This window comes from Pteropus vampyrus, unplaced genomic scaffold (genome assembly GCF_000151845.1).
Source record: "Pteropus vampyrus isolate Shadow unplaced genomic scaffold, Pvam_2.0 Scaffold19, whole genome shotgun sequence".
Lineage (NCBI taxonomy): Eukaryota > Metazoa > Chordata > Mammalia > Chiroptera > Pteropodidae > Pteropus > Pteropus vampyrus.
This window is the reverse complement of record NW_011888800.1, coordinates 6418997-6441158: the sequence shown is the minus strand read 5'-3', so window position 1 is coordinate 6441158 and position 22162 is coordinate 6418997. Positions and strand designations below refer to the sequence as shown.

Here is a 22162-nt window from a genome sequence, read left to right as displayed (position 1 = left end):
TTGTATATCACCTGCATGTTTTGTTTCACCAAATAGACTGTAAACATCTTTGAGGTTAAGAATGTCATGCTACATTAAAGTTTCCTATAGCATCTAGCAAAGTGGAGGGTGCAAATCAGTATTTGCTGAGTTTATGTATAAATTTGGTCAGGCTCCAGATCAAACACCCAGAACACAGCTACATGTATAATAGGCAGAGGGAGCAGAGTAGAGGTCGGAAGGAATAAAAGGCAAGGGTGCACAAGTGCTGGCTGGTGGCACAAAGTTGAACTGTGAGGCAATGGCCCCTTGGTGAGACCAGGCCATGAGAGAACAGGGTCTCTACATTGGGAAAGATGGGTAACAAGACATTGAGATACATTCTTAGGAGTTAACTAGGGAGGCATGATAAGGAGGTGAGGATCTCACAAATGAATTTTCGACTCTTTCCAAGAAGGAAGTAGAACTTTTTGGGGGGCCAGAAATTGCAATTAAAAATTCACTTGGGGACTGCCCTTCTAGTTGCTAGATAGGATGCTGCCTGATTCGTAAATTGCTTAATTAAAGCCAATTAGTTCTTCAAAAAATATTCATTTGGATGAACAATCTTTTAAACTATAAACATCCTGGAAATAGGTAGGAAAAAAACATTCGGCCCATCTCACTGGCAAGAATTAGCTGGGTTTCCACCTCCAAATATTTGGGACATAGCCAACTGCATGAATGTTTGTGTGTGAAAGCTAAGAATTTCAGCCCTGTTAAGCTAGGCTGGGAGCATTACTTGGCTTGTTGGCGTGGCTCTGGGTAGCCGCAGTAATGCTGAATGGTGGGGGGAATTAGGTGAATAAAACCTGGGAGGTGCAGAAAAAAATGGGACTTGGCCAAAGCCTGCCTGGTTTGACTAAGAAACCAGGCCGTGCCTTTGGTAAACCAGGAGGGTCGGCCTGGTTAAGGATCCATGGGGGCCAGGTCCACGATTGGCTGTGTAAAACAAATTGCAGGTATATAACCATGCCTAGGAATGAAGGAGAACACAGGCGGCTAGTGCCACAAACTTGGTGGACAGACTCTGGCACCCACTGCCACAATAGGGAATACCCTCAGAAGACTAATATTCCTGGAAGATGGGGTAGGGGTGGAGCAGGTGGGTAAGCACAGAGTACTTAATGAGTAGAAGAAAAATATTCTGGGTAAAATCAGAGTACTTAATGAGTAGAAGAAAAATATTCTGGGTAAAATCAGAACTTGTTAGATTAGCTCAATAGTATTCAATGAACAGTTTTAGGTTAAAAGCCTATTTTCATTTCTCAATGTTGTAATCCGAATAGTAACAGAAATATTTATTTTAAAAGTAGTACTTTATAAAAAAAAACGAAGTGATTTAGATTAAAAGCTCCAAGGTATATTGTTTCAGGTAGGTGTTATTGCTATCTATACCTTTACCCCATTTATTAAGCCATTTCAAGTAACTTCATGTTCATAAATTTACGATGAGGTATAGAGCCCAACCAAGATAGAAAGGAATGTGTTCCAAGTTAGAAGAGAACAGCATGGCTCCTTAACGATGCCTCCTGTGGAGCACCTGCGCTCCACTGTACAATTAGGGGTTAGGGGTTTCTTCCCACACAATCGAATGTGACTTTTTGGATCCTCTGGCTGTGGCTGGTTTAGTCTCTTGGTTCTAATGGTGTGCTGTTTTGTTGCTTAGGAGTTGATCCAAGGTTCCAGGCCCTCCTCTTGTAGAGCTCAATTACGTACATGTGAGGTTCAGAAAAGCTGGCCAATCTGAAGGTTGGGAACACTTGTTTAAAGGAGGAACCACCACTCCAGCATAAACTGTCCTTAATTCTACTGCAGAAACTGTTTTCACTCTGGGGATGGTGAGTCCTAGAAGATCATGGCCAAGAGGCAGATGTCCTTTTAGCGGCTTCCTCTGAGAGTTTATCTGAGGGAGCCAAGTGGCCACTTGCTTTTTATCACAATTCTAATAGCTGCTCCATTTCCTCAAGAGCTGTTGTAAAATCATTTACTTGACTGTTACATAAGGTCTGCTGTTCTAGGAACCGAGCCCTCTCTTCTTCTTTCATCTTCAACTTTACTTTTAAAGCCTGAATTTGGAAAGATATTCAAGAAGAAAAATAAACAAACAAAAAAAAAAAACAAAAAACACACAAAACTTTGACCCCCAGGAAAGAACATTATGCTTCTATTCCACTGAGAAAGAACACAAGAATACTGACCTATTTTTTATCTTAGTTTTGTTTTATCTGTGATTTTAGGAACTGTCCTTTTCTACTACAGACTCTTCTATCTAAATTGGAACAATGAAATCTTCTAGGATTCAGTGTTATATCCCATGACTCATCCAAGCCACCCAAAGCAATCCAGACCTAAGAAGCTGGGTTTCCTATTACAGGTTTCTATGAGGTATCAAGTTTCCATAGCACGGATTTCACACAGGTCTCAACTTTCAACTCTGAGCAACCTAGTGTGTTCCATGTTGCTTCATGCCCTGCAGATGTGAACATTTCTAAGTCTTCAGAACAGAAAAATAAAAAGGTGAAATCAAATGAAGTCTTGGAATTTAGTTAATAGTAATGCATCAATGTTGGTTTCTTAGTTTTGACAAATGAACCATAAGATAGTAATATTCAGTGAACTGAATTCTCTGTATTATCTTTGCAACTTTTCTGTAAAACTAAAATTATTACAAAATAGTTTATTAAAAACATTCTTTTCCATCTTGGTTGGGCTCTATACCTCATTGTAAAAATAAATAAAAAAATAAATAAATAAATAAATAAATAAGAACCCTCCATAGATCTACCTATTGTGGCATGAAATGATGATAATCTTGCCTCAGGGTGATGTCTGTCTCTCACCTGTAACTCCTCCATCTGCCTTTTGGCTGTTTCATTAAAAAGCTTCAGCTCATCTTGCAAAGTTTCTAACAGCAACTAAGAGAAAAGTACAATGTAGTAACAAATCTTTATTGAAATGTGAACATTTTCTTCATATAAACCAATCTCTTTGAATGAAAGGAGAAATAAATTAGATGACTGCTAACATCTCTTCCATTCAGTTATTTGCTGAGCATCCAAACACACATGCCAGGCTCTCTGCTGGGCACTATAGAGAAACTCAGTTCACTGGATGGACAGATTACCCCTTTTCCATCAGCTCTGCTACACAGGCAATATGAATAAAACATAGTAGCCATTGAAGGTGTGACTAATAACCTAGGAGAGCTGAGGAAGGCTTCCATATCTGGTATTCTCTGATTCTAAAATGACAACTGATCTTCTTGGGGAGGAGATCATAGAAGCTCAAAAGATGTTCGTCTCAAACAATTACCTTCCTACTTCAGAGAAGGAACCAAGGAGGAGCCAAATGTAATTTAAGCTGAACCTTTGCATCATACAGTTTTCAGCAAAGGAATAAGGAGAAAAATTGGTTAAAGTGTATGTACAACAGAGAAACCAGAAAGCTCTCTATACAAGTCCATCCTATTATGTGTTTTAAAGTAGTATTTCAACTCAGACTCACTCATATTTGTAAGCACAAAGTCACCTGCCAAGTAAAATAAGCTATTCTGAGTACACATCCATTGCTCCCTTCCACTATCCTGGCTTACCAAAGGCTGCTTCTTGGGGTTTACTGAGCATATGGCTGTATGGCAGAGATCTTAAAGTCACAGAGCCCAACAGTCACTTGGCCTTTGCTCACTCACACCCATGCCCTCACCATAGAGTCCGTGTGATCCGTGGTGGGTTCCTGCTGTGATGTCGGGGTCTCGCTGCCTAAAACTGATGGAGACAACAAGGTCAGCCTTGCTTTGGGAGCTGTACTTAAACATAAAATAAAACCCCTCTAGAACAAGCACAGGAGTTTTCATGAAGGCAAGTTCTCCACGTAGCTGCTCCCTCTATCCCTTTTTCACCTTGGCAGGGTCACCCATGCCTGCTCTCCAGAGCTATATTTGACTTTCTTCCTCTCTAGGTTTGCATATGGCCACCCAAAATTCATTCTGCTTTCTCCTCAGCTCTGCAGAAAATTGCTCCAAAGGAAAAGTATAGGTTGGATTTTTTTGTTTTCAAAACACAAAACTATTTTTAAAAGCTGTCTCAGGCCTGAAAACATTCCTTAATTCAAAGAAGCCTGGGCCCCTTCCCTGGGCATTCTCAGGCCCCTCAACTCAGCCTGAGGCCCTCTTACAGTCCTCTTTGCTATAGACTCTGTAAAGGGACAGAGTAAGAACCGGAATCACATTTTAACCACTGTGATTCTGCTGATTAACCCAGTATGGGAACCCTTGAAACAGTATTATCTTTCCCTCCTCACCTGGGAAAGTTACCTGTATGCTCTCTTCCTTGAAAGAAATAAAACATTTCTGGTCTAATTTGCAAGGTCATACTTTTTGGCACCAAATGAATGGCATAAAGTGTTCTGTTAAGAACACGATAATCCTCTCACGACCACTGAAAGTCTGTTGGTCAGGCACAATCAACATCACAAGAGAACAAAGAGGAGCTCCCCAAAATCTTTAGAGCTTTGCTAGGCAACCCATTCATGGACTGGGCCAGCTGCTCCCATGCTGGATTCCTGACATATAGTCCAGGAGGGGGCATGTGCACTGATTCCTTTGAAGGCCACCATGTGCTATTTCTTACCTGGGTTGAGGCCCTTGCTCTCCAAAATTGCCAAACAGTTGTCCTGAAACTTCTCCAGCAGCTCCACCTTTTGGGTCAGGTCCTTCAGCTCTCCCTGTTGGGGTGCCATGTAGACAGATCAGGCCTGTCCCACCCCTCAGGGGTGGTCTTAACCTCCCTTGCTCTTGGACAGCCATGGCACGAGCCTGGTGTCTTCGCTCTCTGCTCTTGGGTACCTGGGCGTTACAAGCTTGCTCCCACCTGAGTGGCTGTCCCTCAGGATTCCACATGCAGCACCCAGTGCAGGTGATGCAGAGGTCCAGTGGGTCTCTTACCTGAGTTTCAGTCAACTTCTGGTGCAACTGCTTGTTGACAGCCTCTAAGAGCTGGTTCTTATCCTTGAGCTCTTCCTCTGATTTCTGCTTACTCAGTGGTTTGTAGCTGTAATGATAATTGTACTTATATGAAGACGTAGAGAGGTTAAGAGTATGGGTTACAGAGTCTCACAAACAGGGGTTCAAATCTTGGCTTCATTACATAGTAGTATATGACCTTCAGTGAGCTGCATAACCTCTCTGAGGCTGTTTCCTCATTTCTAGAGTTAGGATAATACCTACATCTCATATTATTATTGTGAAGGATAAGAGAGAATTACATGTACAATTCTGAACATAGCTATTGAAACATAAATAATAGCCATTATCATCAAGAATATTAACCTTTTTTTCAAAATCCTCAGAGTCCTTCTTGATAGTATTATGTTTTCAGAACTTTTAAGACACGCCCAGATGTGGAATTAGAAAGTATTTCCACAAACTTTTCAGCTTATATTATTCAGGACTGCAAAATGTCCAAGCTAGCCTCAAAAAGAGAAAGATGAACCCTTCTCCAGGATTTTGCCTTCACCAGCACCTGCACTACCACCAGAAACATCATCTTGAAATCACTAACCGCATGCAGCCCCTCCTATCCTGAAGGTTTCACACTCCTATTGATGGGACATAGCTGGGTTTGATTTCCGGTCAGTAGCGGTCCTGGTGTGGAGCCCAAAAAGCTTCTGTCTGGCACTTAAGACTGTAGCATCACTGATCTTGCTCTGACAGTGTTTCTCAAACCTGGCCATGCCTCACCCCTGAAAATCCCATTCAGATTTCCGGGGTGGCACCCAGATTGTAACACATTAAACAAGTCCAGGAATGATTCTGATGTACTTGAGATCTACTACCCTAAAATGGTGGCCAAATTTCACTTATCCTGATGTTCACCTCTTTTTGATGTTCTTCTTGATGGCAATATCTGCAGCTTTCACCTGACTAGAGAAGCGAAAACAAAGAAATCAGGATGTTGACTTATTGTGGTGATCATTTTGCAATATATATAAATAGTGAATCATTATTATATACTCTCGAAACTATAATGCTGTATGTCAATTATATCTCAATTAAAAACGACAACAAAGGAATCAACCAGAGAATCACAGTATGTTGTTAGGTGTGTTGTGAAGAAAGCAGAACAAAGAGCCTAGTTTTTTGAGGAAAAAAACAGAGACTACATACAATGCAAAAAGCACAAGCTTAAGAAGCTCTGAAGGCCCACGAACTTTTGTTTTGGTCCAGACAATTGAAAAAGGCTTATTAATAGGGAATGAGCTCCCCTCCTGACCACTTTGACAACCTGCTCAAAATAGCGTGGCTATCTCACGTCATCCTCACTTATGTGGGGACTGAGCACTGGGTGGAGGGACACATACACACACTGGACCGGACTGTGCTCAGACCAGCAACATAAGCTAACAACTAGCCCCGACTCACCATGACACCCAATTAGGGCTGGTGTTTGATCACAGTAATGCTATTTGTATACTCAGAGCAAGTGGTAAGTAAAGAAAGAATACTTCTTATCATAATCCTTGCTGTGCCGCTTCAGAGCTAATCAATCTACAGGGTCCTGACAAACTTGTCAGCAATGCTGCACTTCTCTGGGTCACTGACTACAGACAGGCCAATTGTTCAGGTGTTTTGTGCTCTCAAAAACTATTTTCTCATTCTTGGTACTGAGCAATTTCTAGCAAGATGTTCTAAGTGGATACCAATGATCTGACTCACCCCTTGTCTCGTCTTGATTTGACGATTTTTGTAACATCATTCTCTGAACTTCCTGAATGAAGAAGTCTGGAAACATCGACTTCTTTGGACTTAACAGGTAATAGGCTCTTAGAAGTGGCTCGAGCTTGTGTGTCTGCAAAGGAAAACAGGACAGTGAAACCTCAAGCATTGTGACCCAACAGCTATAACTCTATAACTAACAGGACTCCATTCTAAGCTATTAGAAACCTGTATTTCATTCTGACCAATCTCGATTTGTGTATATTAATTCAGAAGACTTCTACGCTAATTGGGGAGAGATACCAAAATTCCTTAAATGTGACAGTGCAGTGTTTAAAAGTAGCTGAAAGCTTGATGACACATCAAACTGAATGACCAGAGGTATAAATGTGAAAGTGGAGGTTGATATAAGCAGTGGGGCAGTCAGCTGAATCCTTCATCAAACACCAGTGGAATCGAACAACCTCGTTAAGCTCCTAAGCACTCTGCACGCTCTCCGAAGGCTACTCTCAAGCTCCTTTGAGTTTCTTTTTTAACTACTGCTTAGTTGTACCAGACTGTCTCCCTAACTACTCTAAAATGTCTCTGTATCCCCAGTGCTTAAGAGAGTATCTAACATACCAACAGAGGTTCAATACCTGCTTGTTGAATAAATGGGACATTTCACAGTTTCATGGGTTGTTTCACAGACCATCACAAACTACCTCTCGTCTTCTTTCCCACTTCTATGCTGATTGCCTTTACCATCAAGCCTTTTAATTTGTTTATCCATCATTATGTTTAGAGGTTCTCTATTTGGCCTTCTGTTCTCATCTTCTTGCTAGGCTATTGCCAGACAACCAGAGAAATGGCCCTGCCATGACACTCTTCTTCCCCAGAGGAGATTATTCTCTCCCTAGCTCTTATGCTGCCCTCTACCACATACTGACATTGTACCATTAATATTCCATACCAAATTCAAGTAGTAACTTGTTCTGGAGTTAAGCACACACCTGCCTCCCCACCCACCCACGCACACGCTTTTCTAGTTTACACAAACTTTCACTTTGTTGACTATAAAATGGCACCTTCAAGCTTAACCTAAATAAAGACCCAAAACAATGAAATCAAGTTGAAGAAATGAGGTACAAAGCACCGCATCACAGGGATTAGAAAATTTTGTATTTGTATTTGACAAAGATTTTATTTTGATTACTCTAATTGCACAACAGTTTAGAATAAATACAATTTCTCAGGCTGACAAATTATTTCATTTATAGGTATACTCACTGGGCACTTACACCTATTTTCCATACTCTTACCCACAAAGCAAATATTAAAAGGGTTCTCTTTGAGGTTTCTGTCTGAAGTAAAAGTAACTCTGGGAGAATGTATCTACCTTCTCCTCTCTCAAGTATTTGTAAGTTATTCATAAAACCAAATCTTTCTTATGTAAAAAGGTATTACTAGTAAATTGATCAAAATTAACATTCTTCATTGTTTTCTAACTTTGGATTTTTTTTACATGTGTATCTGTTACCTATAAAAAACTAAAACTTGGAGTAACATCAGCATCATGGCAGAGTAAGAAGGCTTCTTTGTTTCTTACCTTAAATTTACAAGTTGGACAACTATAACTCAACATACAAACACACCTGAAAGATCCACGCATTGGGGCATCTGAAAGTGGGCATAATGGAACGAGTAGGGGAGGCAGAATGGGGGGAAGGATTGTGTCGGCAGCCACTGTCCAGTGCTCACCATGGCTCCAGTGAGTGTGGTAGCAGTGGGGAAGTTAGGTTGCAGTGTTCACTACGGCCTGTAGTGTAAGAGGGACAGAAGCAGTGTTTCTCTGGGGAAAGGCATCTCCCTTTCCCCCTCCCCATTGTAGTAGACCCAGATAGAGGTGGCTGGGAAGCCTTAAACAGTACAGCAGTGACACAGGGAGCCATGAAATCACTTGTCTCCCTTGCCCCACCCATCCCGACAGAACCAGGTAGAGGCAATGTAGTAGATACCTCCAAAAACACAGCAGGGCCAGTGAACACTAGTAAGAAGAAAGCTGTGCTGGGAATTTGCAAAACCAGTTTTCTACCACCTGTCGCATTCCCCCCACCACAGTGGTGATATCCCATAACTGAGGCCTCCTGGTCACAGAAGGGACACCCACCATCCCAGTGGGTATGTAGCATTTTCCTTAACTGCAGCGACACTGCTCCTCCGCCATGATCCAAGAGGTGCAAATAGTGCAGGTAAGAGAAAAAAAATTACCCTATAACACCATCAAAAGAAAGTACCCTACCTATCAACCTGCTGAATTATTGAGAGCAAAATAGTATCTAAACAAGAAAAGAGTTCACTACCTCAAATGTACAGAGGAAACAATTCATCAAATACTATATATAACCAAGGTAACATGAGAGCACAGAAAGAAAATGTTAACGTCTCTAGAAACCAAAGTCAAAGTCATGGAAGACTGTGACTTAAATGACAGAGAATTTAAGATTGCAGTTATGAAGAAGTTCAACAAAATACAAGAGAACTCAGAAAGGCAATTCAATGAGTTCCAGTGACTAAGCAATGAATAAAAGGAATAACTTACCAAAGAGACTGAAACTATAAAAAAGAATGAAATAGAAATTCTAGAGTTCAGCTTCTAGAGTTGAAACCTAGAAATGATGTATAAAGGAGAGAACTAAGAGTTGAAAGAAAAAAAAATGAAAGAACTCTACAAGAACCATCCAATTCCATTACAAAGAGCAACATAAGGATAATGGGAATGCCAGAACAATAAGAGAGGGAGAAGGGAACAGAGAGTCTACTCAAAGAAATAATTGATGAGATCTTCCCAAGCCTATGGAAAGAACAGCACTTTAGACCAGAGGAAGCTAACAAAACATCTAATTATATCAATACAAAAAGACCTTCTCCAAGATGTATTTTATTCGAACTGTCAAAAATTAATGACTAAAACGAAAATATTCTCAAGGCAGCCAGGGGAAAAAAAGACTGTAATCTACAAAGGAAAACCTGTTAGATTATCATCAGATTTTTTTCAGTAGAAATATTACAAGCCAGGAGAGAGAAAAACTATTCAAAATACTCAAAGAAAGGAACGAGCAGCCAAGGATAATATATCCAGCAAAGTTATCTTTTAGAGATGAAGAAACAAAGGCTTTCCCAGACAAACAAAAGCTTAGAGAATTTACCACCACAAGACCTGCATTAATAAGAAATGTTGAAAGGAGCTCTTCTACCAGAAACAAGAAGACAAATGTTTACAAAACTTTTGAGTAAGATGACTAACAGACAGAAAATTGCAGCTCTACTTCAAAATAGAATAAACAATTATAACATAAAGTTTAAAGAGAGGAAAAAGGGCATTGAAAAATAGCTATAACTACTGCAATTTGGTAACAAATGCACAACATAAAAAGAGACAATTTGTGACAATAAAATCATAAAAAGGGAGGAGGAAAAGGAACGGGTACAGGTAAATAAAAATAAGAGGTAATCAGAAGGACCATTGTATGCATGAAACATTTTACACAAACTTAATGGTATGTACAAAATAAAAATCCAGAGCTGAGACATAAAACATAAAAAGAGGAAAAATTCAGAAAAATCATAGAAAACCAAACTAAAAGAGCAGACAGAATCACAAGGAAAAAGAAACAAATGGAAAATAAAAAAATAAAAACAAACAGAAAGGAAATCCTCATATATCAATAATCACCATAAATGTAAATGGACTGAACTCACCAATCAAAAAGCACGGAGTAGCAAGATGGATTAAAAAACAAGACCAAACTATATAGTGCCTGCAGGGGACTCATTTCAGCTCCAAAGATAAACATAGGCTTAAAGTGAAAGGATGGAAGAGGATATTCCAAGTAAATGGCACCCAGAGAAAAAAATCAAGTGTAGCAGTACTTATATCAGGCAAAATAGATTTCAAGATAAAAAAGGTAACAAGAGCCAAAGATAAACATTTCATAATGATAAGGTAGACAATTTATCAAGAATACATAATACTTATCAATATATACATCCAATCTGGGAGCTTGAAAACATATATCGCAATTATTAACAGACCTAAAGGAAGCAACTGACAAAAACACAATTACAGTAGATGTGAACACCCCATATGCAGCATTGGATAGATCATCCAGACAGAAAGTCAATAAGGAAATATCAGTCTTAAATTACACACTGACGTAATTGATATTTACAGAACTTTCTATCCCAAAACAACAGAATACACAGTCTCAAATGCACACAGAACATTCTCAAGGATAAACCACAAAACTAGTTTCAATAAATATAAGAAGACTGAAATCATACCAAGCATATTTTCTGACCTCAGCAGTATGAAACTGGAGATTAACTACAAGTAGCAACCTGGCAAAACCACAAATATGTGGAGAATAAACGATATGCTACTGAACAATTATTGGGTTAATACCAAAGCAATCCTGAGAAAAAAAGAACAAGGTTGGAGGTATTACACTACCTGACTTCAAATTATACTACAAAGTGACAATAATAAAAACAGCATGGTATTGGCAGAAAAACAGACATACAGACCAATGTAACAGAAATGAGAGCCCAAAATAAACCCATGCTTATGTGGACAACAAATTTTCAACAAAGGACCCTAAAACATACAATAGAGAAAGGAAAGTCTCAACAAATGGTGTTGGGAAAACTGGAAAGCTACATACAAAAGAATGAAACTAGACTGCTATCTCATACCATTAACTCAGAATGAATTTAATACTTGAACATAAGATTTGAAACAAAAAAATGCATAAAATAAAATATAAACACTAAACTTATGGACCTTGGTCCCAGAGGGGTTTTGTGAACTTGACCTCAAAGGCAAGGGAAGTTAAAGCAAAAATGTAAAAGCTTCTATATAGCAAAAGAAACCATCAACAAAACAGAAAGGCAACCAGCTGAAGGAGAAAAGATATTTGCAAATGATATCTCCAATAAGGGGCTAATATCCGAAATATATGAAGAACTCATACAACTCAACAACAATAACAAAAAATCCTATTAAAAAATGGGCAGAGGACCTGAATAGACACTTTTACAAGGAAGACACAGATAGCCAACAAATATATGAAAAGATTCTCAATGTGACTAGTTATAAGGGAAATGCAAACCAAAACCACAATGAAATACCACTTCACACCTGTTAGAATGGCTATAGTCAATAAGACAAGAAATAAGTGTTGGAGAGGATGTGGAGAAAAGGAAACCCTCATACACTGCTGGTAGAAATGTAAACTGGTACAGCCATTATAAAAAACAGTACAGAAGTTCCTTGAAAAATTAATAGCGCTACCATACGACCCAGCAACCCCCTTCTGGGTATCTATGTGAAAAATGTGAAAACACTTATTCGTAAAGATATATGTACCCCTATATGCATTGCAGCACTGTTTACAATAGCCAAGACATGGAAACAACCTAAGTGTCCTTAGACTGATGACTGGATAAATACGATGTGGTACATATATACAATGGAATGCTATTCAGCTATTAAGACGAAACACTGCCACCTGTGACAATATGGATGAATCCTGAGAGTACTATGCTAAGTGAAATAAGTCAGATGGAAAAGGACAAGAACTGTATGCTTTTACTCATATGTGGGATATAAAACAAAAAGCAACAAATGAACAAACAAAACAAAAAACCACATTCATAGATACAGACAACAGAATGGTGGTTACCAGAGGGGGAGGACGAAATGGGTAAAGGGGTCAAATATATGGTGACAGAGGGAGACTAGACTTTGGGTGCTTGGCACACAATAGAGTATACAGATGTCATATTATAAAGTGGTTCACCTGAAATTTATATAATGTTATTTACCAATGTTACCCCAATAAATGTAATAAAAAACAAACAATAAAACTTAAAAACAACCAATCTATGGTCAAAATCAAAACAAAAGACCTAGGAGATGGCCTAAAAATGTTAAACTATTGAGGTTACATATGATCGATCATAAAGATTGAACAGGGATAGGAAGCAAAGAGAAGAAAATTTTCAACTTGGCTGGGGAGAGCCAGTACTCCCCACTGACAGAGGGACACTGTGCTCTAAGCCATGGTTCACCAACCTTTTTTGGCACCAGGGACTGGTTCTCCTATGAGAATCTAATGCCTGATAATCTGAGGTGGAGCTGAGGCGGTGATGCTAGGAGTGGCTGCAAACACAGATGAAACTTTGCTCCCTCACCTGTCACTCACCTCCTGCTGTGCAGCCCCTTTCTTAACAGGCCATGTACTGGAACTGGGGGTTGGGGACCTCTGCTCTAAGGAAGAGTCAGTAAGGAGATGAGAATTGGCTCCAGATCCCCCAGCCACTCCTAGGGCCCTTCTGATGCCAGGATTATCATTCAGGTGTTCTGAGGCAACATAAGCAGGACAACCCTCTAAGCCTTCAGAGAAAAGCCTATTTACTTCACAGATCAATTCCGCTACTGCGCATCAACCAGCTGCATGGAGTCACTGGGAAGGGATCTTAAACAGTTGCTTCAAAATCTGATGTTTGAAGCTTATTCTGTGCTATAATCTCTAGATTAGGCAGCTGGACACCTGCTGACTTTAGGCAACGACTTTCAACTATAAGCCAAGTAGCATAAAGCAAGACGGCAAAGCAATAAAAATTTTTAATGTCTTTTTTTTCTTGTCTCTCGAATGTTCTAGCTAGGCCTGACCCTCCCTCTCTCTTTTCACTCAACAAGTGTTTATTAAGAATGTACTATACGAGAGACACTGTGCAGATACAAATGTGAACCTGACATGGTAGGAAACCCTAGTGCTTTCTCCCTATTTTGCTTCTCAAATGACTCCCTCTTCCCTGACGACAAACCCAGTCCCACTCCAGATAGCCCAACTCTGGAAATAAAACAGCTAACTGTTTAAAAAGAGATTCCTAGTTTAATGGGAATAATATTGTGGAACAATCAGCAGCTTAAACCTAACGAAGGCAGCACGGTTACACAGCGCGGGTCTAAAATCCTACTGCATGGCCCTTACCGTAACTCCCATCATAAACCTAGACAGACAGGTTCTAGGGGAGTTAGCAGGTTGTCAGAGCCGATGGAATGCCCTCTCCTCTGCCCGGGCCCCCTACTCTGGGCCACTGATTTGATCCTCCAAATTCTCCTGGGGGGTGGCGTGAACACCCACCTGCGGGTGGGCCGCCGCTCAGCACAGAGGCGGGCTGTAGTGTGTACACGGTCTTTACCACGCTAGTCATAGTGACGAGGCGGCAAGGCTGGGCCCTGGAAAGTGCAAGGTGAATGTTACCCCACGGTGGGCCAGTCTTCACCACTCCCCTCCCGCCCGCTTCTCCAGCAAATGAAGAGCCCGGGAGAGCACGACCCGACCTGCCCCTGCTCCAGGGATGAGTCGGGATAGTTAAATTCCTCCATTCCCAGCCCATCCCGTCCGCCCTCCACATCAGCCCAGGCCCCCGCCCCAGGAGAGCCGAACCCAGTCGCCAGTAGCTCCTGTCCGCAGTCTTCGTCGCTCTGATTCAAAAGATGCTCCACGGCAACTGCCGCAATGCTGCTCGGGTCTGCCGCCTGTGTTTCAAATGGAAACTTCCGGTGGCCGGGTGGGAGGGGCTGCGATACGCAGTTTGTAGGCGGCCATGTTGGACGTAAGGCACTGCTGTGTGCGACACCTTCGGGGGCTGCCATGCTGTACGGAAGGTCTGAGCCGAGGCGCGAGCCTAAGCTTCCTCGAGGTGGTTGTTGGAGCCCCCGAGTCTGGGCAGAGGAAGGGAGTGGTGCACCTTGCCGGCCTGATGGAGCTATGAGCCATCGGCGTCACTTTCTGGGCTTGGGACGGAAACGCTGTCACGTTTAGAGTCCATGTCACAATCCTTCTCTTATTTGGTCTGTGATTGTCTGGGGTATTGCATGATGCCTCATTGTCAAGAGCAAAGCGTATTTGGATGGGCGTAAAACTACACATTGGAGGATGGAGAGTGGCAGGTGAGGTTTGAAGAGGGCTATGGGCTGAAATACCTGAGGCACCTGGATAACTTTAACAGCAGTTATCCAGATTTTAAGCAGAGATTCAAAGCTGCTCCTAGCGACCAGGGCAGAGTTCTCAAGCATTTTAATTCACTCGTTCATTTTACCCAACAAATATTTATTGTGTACCTGTTATGTGCCAGACCACTATCGTAAGTGGCCTGATGGGGTGCGGGGCAGCAAATATCAATACTGACCTCGGCTCTGCCCTTTTGGAGTTTACAATCCAGGAAAGAGTAAACGAACAATCACATGAACTTGTCAATTATATCTCAATTAAACTGGACAACAGCCAAATGAATATATATTTACCAACTGCAGTAAAACTATGAAGGAAAAATACAATTTGCTATGAGAGAGAAAAGCAGGGAAACCTAATTTGAATTGGGGATGCAGGAAAGACATCCGAGTGATGTTTGATTAACAAAGGACCAGCGGGAATTAATCAGATGAACAGTGGGGGAAAGGGGAGAAATGAAAAGCCCTAAGGCTTGAACGGTTTTTCTCCTAGAAGAGGCTGAAGGATGAAAGGAGAGGAGTGCAGATAAAGCTGGAACAATGGCAGCCTTTGTAGGCCAAAGGTAAAGAGATTAGGTTTTATCTTAAGAGTAATGGGCAGTCATTTAAGTATTAAGGCAGGAGAGTATTATTCAAGTTATATTTTAAAGAGCTCATTCTGGTTACCCCAGGGGGAATGGTTTGAAGGAGATGAGAGTGCAACTAGGGAGACAATAGGGAGGCTACTGTAATCATTCAAGTGAGAGATGTTGGTGGTGGTATTAGTGGAAATGGAGAGAAGCTGACACATTTTAGACAGCTTTTGGAGGTGGAATCTCAGGACTCAGTGCTAGACTGGAAGTAGGGTCTGGAGTGGGGGGATAAGGAAGAAGGAGGTCTTAAGGATTACTCCCAGGCTTGAATAATTGTGTAGCTTGAGTCGCTATTTTGTGTTGGGGGAGATTGAGAGTTTAGTTTTGAACATGGTAAACTTAAAATGCCTCTGAGACATTCAAGTATTTAAACTATCAAGTAGACAGTTGGAAATGTAGGCTTTGAGCCCAGAGGAGAGTCTACGTTGGAGATACACTCTTGGGAGTCATGGGTATATGGATGCATAGTCATCCACAATATTAGATGAGATCACAAGGGAAAAAGTGTACAGAGAGCCTTGGGGCCAAGGACAGGGACAGCAGTGTTTAGAAGGTGCGATAAGAAGGTGCCAGCCAACAAACTTGATAAAGAGGTGCCAGAGAGGTGAGAGAAAGAAAAAAAAAAGTGGTATCCTAGAAGGTCAGAAGAAAGAAGTGGTAAACCGCTGACAAAGGGAGTGGTAAACTATTGAAAATAACTGAAAGGGCAAGCAAGACGGAAAATAAAAAGGATCCATTTAATTTAGCAACAAAAAAATCATTGGTGAGTATAGGAAAAGAAATTCTAGTGGAGAGGTTTTAGTGGAAGCCATGTTGGAACAGGCTGAAGAATGCATGAGAGGTGAGGCAGCAGAGATGGCAGGTATAGACTCTAGAGTTTGTGAATGGAGTAGAGCAATTGGGCAGTAACTGGATGTGGGTTGGGGGGGATCTCGAAGATGCAGATTCTAGTTGATATATATGCTGATGAGAATGAGCCAGCTGAGAGGAAGAAATGGATGCTTCATGGGGGGAGTGGGGATGATCAAAGGAACAAATTCATAAAGAAAGAGGGAAGGAAGGTGGGATCTAGAACAGCATCTTCAAATTCTTTTCATGTACTCCCACAAAATAATAGAACAAAAAAATGTACCCTCTCACCCATTTTTAGTTGATGCCTAAAATTTTCATAATTTTAAATATTTATAAAGGATATACTTTCTATCTATTATATATTATATATGATCTTATTCATTTCTAAAATTCTATTTTGATATTTCATTTTGGATAATTTGCTATGTCTTCAAGTTCACTCTTTTTTTCTGCAGTGTCTAAACTGTTTTTAATTATATGCAGTGATTATTTTTTTATCTCAGACATTTTAGTTTCTATCTCCATAAGTTTGATTTGGGTATTTTAAAAATATCTTCCAAGTTTCTATTTAGCTATGTGAACATATGGAATACAGTTATAATAACTGTTCTTGATGTCCTTATCAGGTAATTTTCATGTAAGTATCAGTTCTGAGTTGGTGTCAATTGATTTTCCTCCTCACTATGAGTCATATTTATCAGCTTCTTTGCATGATAGGGTTTTTTTTTTTTTTACATTTTGGGTGCTGGTTATTTTTGTATTTCTGTAAATATTCTGAGGTTTGTTTTGGGATGCAGTTAAATTACTTAGAAACAGTTTGCTCCTTTCAGGTCTTGATTTTAAGATTTGTTAAGTGAGAATGAGCAATGTTTAAACTAGAGCTAATGAGTTCCCACTACTGAGGCAAAACCCTTCTGAGAACTTAAACCAATGCTCCATAAATTATGAGGTTTTCCAGTTTGGTTAATGAGAATAGGCAATGTTCCAGCTGTGTGTGACTACTGGCTACTGTTCTAATCCTTGGTCTCATAAATCCTGGGTGGTTCTTTCCTTGGCCTCAAGTAGTTTCCTCACACTTAGATGATGAGCAGTGCTCTGCTGAATACCCAAGGGGGCGCTTCGCAGATCTCCAGAATTCTTCTTCTCTGTGCACCTTTCTCCTCTCCAGTATTCTTTCCTGAGCATTCTAGCTATCTTGGTTGCCCCAAACTCTGAGCTACCTCCTCAGCTCAGAAAGTCTATCTGGCCCTGTCTGGATTCTCCTCTGCAATGCATCCTGGAAACTCTCTCAAGCAATAACTCAGGCAATCACAGGGCTCACCTCATTTGTATCTTGTCCATCAGGGATCACTGTCCTTTGTTGTCTGACATCCCGAGTCATGGAAACTGTTGTTTCATATATTTTTTGTTTGGTTGGTTGTTTCAGGAGGAGGGTAAATCTGTCCCCTACTACTCCATCTTGGCTGGAAGGGGACATTATATATATACTTTAAATATATTCTTGTTCAAACCAAGAAGCTTCAGATTTATTTATTTATCTTTTTTTGGTTATTTTTTATTATGTTATTTTTTTATTTAAGAAATGATTTTAATTAATCCTCCCCTCCCCCTGCCATCTACCTCCCCTCTCAGATTCAAATGATTCCATTTTTGGAAAATGTCCACTATATATCCTATTTGCAAAGCCAGTCTTCTGTGTCAAACTCAGCTAAATCACATTGACTTTCCATCAGAAAAAGTCTGATTTTGTTTCTATTAAAAAATTTTTTGTTTTTAATTTTGTTTTTCAATTCAAATAATTCAAATTAAATGGAGAAAGCACAGAACTGAGCTACAGGGCTGCCCCTTTGAAAATTCCCACAGAAGCTCTCTAGGCTTTGTGCTCTCAAGGACTTCCTCAAGTAGAGCATTCTCAAGTAGTCCTTTTGTTTTTTATACTGCAGAATGAGGTGCCAGAGTAGGATTCAAAATGAAGGAGGGGGGTCAATTGGGAAAGTAGAGGTGGAGGAGAGTTGGCTGACCTAAGGCTCCTTCATAGGCTAATGAATATGAGAAGGAATATATGAAGGAAGAAGCTCTGGAAAATGATTCCCTTAAAACTGTTGGTGTCCACTTAACCTTTTAGAAGGTGTTCATGTCCCTGTGGGAATGCAAGCCCCATTGTGAAGGCCTCTGGTACAGTGTGTGAAGCCGTTGATGGAATAATTAACGCTTCCTTTGTTGTAATAGAAGGGATGGCGAAGAAGCAGGCAGGAGCAGGGATAGGTAAGCTGGGGACTTGAAGCCTTAAAGGTGAGGAAATTTCTATCTGATGCCTCCAGTTTTCTTTATGAAGAATGTGTTGTCTACTGAAAAGGGGGCTGTGGAAGGTGGAGAGCATCAAATATTTTAGGAAGGAAGAGAAAATATGAAAAGGTCATTACAAAGAATAGAAACTAGTAACTAGAATGGAAAGTAGCTAGGCAGGGCTGAGAGTCCAGTTGAGGTTGATAGTTATAAATTCAGATCTACATCAATCTACCCAGCTGTGTGATTTTCTTTAGCAATACTGAAGCTCTGGTTTGATGTTTGTGAATTTGGTAAATGTTCATCTTTTCTCTTTTTTGAGGGATAACATGAATAATCACACAGAAGCCTGACAATAAGTATGTTTATCAAGGTCCTTCCAGGGCTCTTCAGCACAGGATAGCTTTGGACAGCCAGCCATTTATACAGCACATAATGGCTTTCTTTTGTTTCTCATCTTTCTAGTGAATTGCATTAAAATTTCTTCTCTTAAGCATAAACACCTCTAGACCTTGAGTTATAGTCACCCCTGTGAACAAGGGTGAGAGAAGAAAGGGTAAGGAAGGTCTGTTTCCTATCCCCAAGCAAATGGGTTCTTGATGCGTGGCATGGAGTGCCAGAGAGCTTGTCGTTGCCCACATGTATTATCAAAGGCTGAGATAAGGCCATCATAGAAGAAAAGATCAGAAACTCTCCAGACAATGGGTGAAGGTTGCAAATCGATGTATCCTCTTTCCTGGCACCCCTCACCTGCCCCTCTGTCCTGGGAGAAGAATGGAATGAGTCGCAGGGTGCTGAGAAAGTTTGGCTTATAAATCTCTTGTGAGATGTCTCTTTCAGAATCAGGCTGAAGCTGGGATATTGCCGAAATATCATGGTATGAGATATGCCATGTGCCAGTAAAATCTGAGATGCTGCCAGTCAAATCAATCTCTAACATTGTCACCAAAGCACCACAGCCATGGAAGGATGGGTTTTCCCATAGTAACTAGCTATACCAAGTTACATTTTAAAAACACAGCACACATACTCTGAGTGTGAGTTCAAGGATCTGTGGCACAAATAGGAGAAATACTCTTGAGTCCCAAATGATTGTTAATATAGTTCTATTTTAAAGTGTCTCAGTGTTAAGAAACCATTTCTTGAATTTTCCAGAGCAAATGTGAAAACTTTGCCTCACAGCATGCTTCTAAGCCTCTCCCCATGTGTCCAGAGCCACACATTCATTGTAACCACCCATGATAATAATAAAGCGAATAGGTCTGCTGAAATTCAAAGGAAATTGAAAATGCTTTAAACCCTGCTTTCCAAAATTGGGGCTAGAAAGGTGGGCTGGATTACCCACTAAAGTGAAGTGCCTGCTGTTGGTTTAGGCCATTTGTGGTGCAAAGTGAAGTTTTTGATTGCCACTGGGTCCTTCCAGTCCTTTGGGCCTTGAGGCGTAAAGAACAAATCCAGTTGGTACCTCAGCTGCTCTGGCTCATCTGCCTTCCAGTAGGGCTATATGGCCATGGCCAGGAGGAATGGGACCCAGAAATCCCCAATAGGGTCCTCAGGTGTGCCCAAATTCCTGATGCCTGCCTCCTTCCCCAGGCTCTAATATTTCAGTGGTTGTGTTCAGGCAAAGTTTTTGAAGCTCCAGTCCCAGACACCAATGTTTGCCTCTGCAAGACACAAAAGAGAGTGTGGAAGAGCAGTTTCTTTTGGTCCAAGTCTCTGCTGCACTCCCACAATTCTCAAGAAGAGCCTCGGTGATCTGTTGAGAAGCATTGAAGATGCTGGCTCTCTTTTGAGTCAAGGCCAGACTTCTGCTCATGCTCAGGAGGAAGGGCTCTCCTGTCCTTCCTCTGGCTGATTATCAGGTGAGAACAGGGCTCTCGCAGCTTAGCTGTGTGATAACAGGAGGACACGGTCCATGATGCAGAATAGTCAGGACCCCAATGAGCCGCCCTAGGCCACAGAAGCTGTATTCTACTTGGACATGAAGAGAGACAGGTCCAAGCAGATTTCCAGGGGACAGGTCCAAGTTAGGTCCTAGTCACTGCCTCCCCTTCCTGATGTCAGGCGTCAAATGGGTTTGATTTACTTATCTTGCAAAGTATTCTGTCATTCCTATCCATGGTCTTCTGTCTCTTTCACAACTCCTGTCTCATTTGGGTTTCTGTTCCACTTTTCATGGGTGACTTGGGGTGAGAGGCAGGTCTCAACAATATAGGAACAAAACAAAACAAAACAAAACACGCCCTGATTTGTCTCCAGCTCTACCAAAGACTGTCTGTCCCTAGGACACTTCCTTCCCCTTTGTGTTACTCATCTGTAAAATGGCCTGAATCAGGGGTTTTCATACCACATTCTGTGGAGCTATCAGAAGCTTGAGCAGTTCCCCAGGGGCCCCTGAGAGGCATAGCAGAAAGGGGGGCTAAACTGGCTCTGTACTCTCCCAGCCAGCACCCACCAGAGTAGCTGCTTTTTATCTGTTTGTATACCATATCAACAACAATTCTTTGAAGAAAAGGTCCTGAGGCTACAAAGTTTGAAAACTGCTGGAACAGATGATCATTAAGGTAATTTCCAGTCTGAGACGCTTAGATTTCTAAAGCCCAGCTCAAGTCTAGAAAGCCCACCTCCTCTAGAAAGTCTTAATGGTTATCCAGTCCTAGGTACTTGAGCTCCAGTAATATTGATGATGACAAGCATATGGCCCTCAGTGACGCATTGGCACCTGTGCTGATGTGTAAGCTGTTTCTTCAGCTAGACAGTGAGCAACTTGAGAGCACATGTTGATTTTCTTTCCATGCCTCTGTCCCCTTATAGTACCATATGCAGAGTAGGTGTTCAGTAAACTTGCTGATGCCAAATAAGTGTTATGAGCTCTCACATGGGATGAAGCCTTCCTAGAGAGACTCATTGCTTTGAGCTTAGGGAGGAGTCAGCCTCTGGTCTCCTGAGGGCCACCGGAGAGACCTGTCCTTAGGAAGCCGGGGACCCTACCTGGGGAACAGCTTTCGATTTACACACTCCCAAAAAGGGCAGGCCTGAGTTCTCGCCTTAATTGAACTCTGTTCCACCTCTACTGCCTTCAGTGTATCTCCTGGCAGTGGCTCTCCATGCACCTGCCTCTGAACCTGGGAAAAAGATCAGCTAGGATACTCTGCGGCCAGTAGGAGTCTTAGTCGAATCTGGAGGAACTCTGGTCTTGCTCAGAGTACAGCTCTCTCTCAAGATGGAGGCCTAAAGGGGGAAGGAGGGAAGTTTACTAAGAGACACCTGAGAAGGCAGGTCATAGGAGGGTGCTACAAGTGAAAGATCAGGACAGCCACAGACCAATGTCCCTGGGGCAGGTAGCCAGGAGGAGAGTGGGAGCTGTAGTAGTGGAGTGAGTCTGGAAACCTGCTCTGCCATTTACTAGCAATGCGATTTGGGTAAATCACATTAACTTTACTTAGTCTCAATGTCTTTACTTGTAAATTGGGGACAAAAGAACCTGGCCAACTGCAGTGTACCCAAGTGAGACAATGGGTATGAAAATGTTCTGTAAACTGAAAGAGGCAGGGATGGAAAGGATTCTGATTGTTCGTTAGCTACTCTTCCCTGCTA

At 41.4% G+C, this 22162-nt stretch overlaps 1 protein-coding gene across 4 annotated transcripts in view; it reads right to left on the bottom strand.

Moving 5' to 3' along the window:
- The window catches only part of KNSTRN (kinetochore localized astrin/SPAG5 binding protein), a 17952-nt gene extending 3499 nt beyond the window's left edge, over nt 1-14453 (bottom strand). The window contains exons 1-9 of one of the 4 annotated variants that reach the window (XM_023527749.1): nt 14230-14453; nt 13924-14018; nt 6734-6866; nt 5894-5941; nt 4964-5069; nt 4650-4743; nt 3724-3785; nt 2807-2936; nt 12-2087 (exon numbers count right to left, since the gene is read on the bottom strand). In XM_023527749.1, coding sequence (XP_023383517.1) covers nt 2017-2087; nt 2807-2936; nt 3724-3785; nt 4650-4743; nt 4964-5069; nt 5894-5941; nt 6734-6866; nt 13924-14018; nt 14230-14438 — 948 coding nt within the window. In that variant the 5' untranslated portion in view covers nt 14439-14453 and the 3' untranslated portion in view covers nt 12-2016. The remainder of the gene's footprint in view (nt 1-11; nt 2088-2806; nt 2937-3723; nt 3786-4649; nt 4744-4963; nt 5070-5893; nt 5942-6733; nt 6867-13923; nt 14019-14229) is intronic. The other 3 variants (XM_011355152.2, XM_023527751.1, XM_023527750.1) reach the window with 3 other exon arrangements.
- Between the last annotated feature and the right edge of the window lie 7709 nt (nt 14454-22162).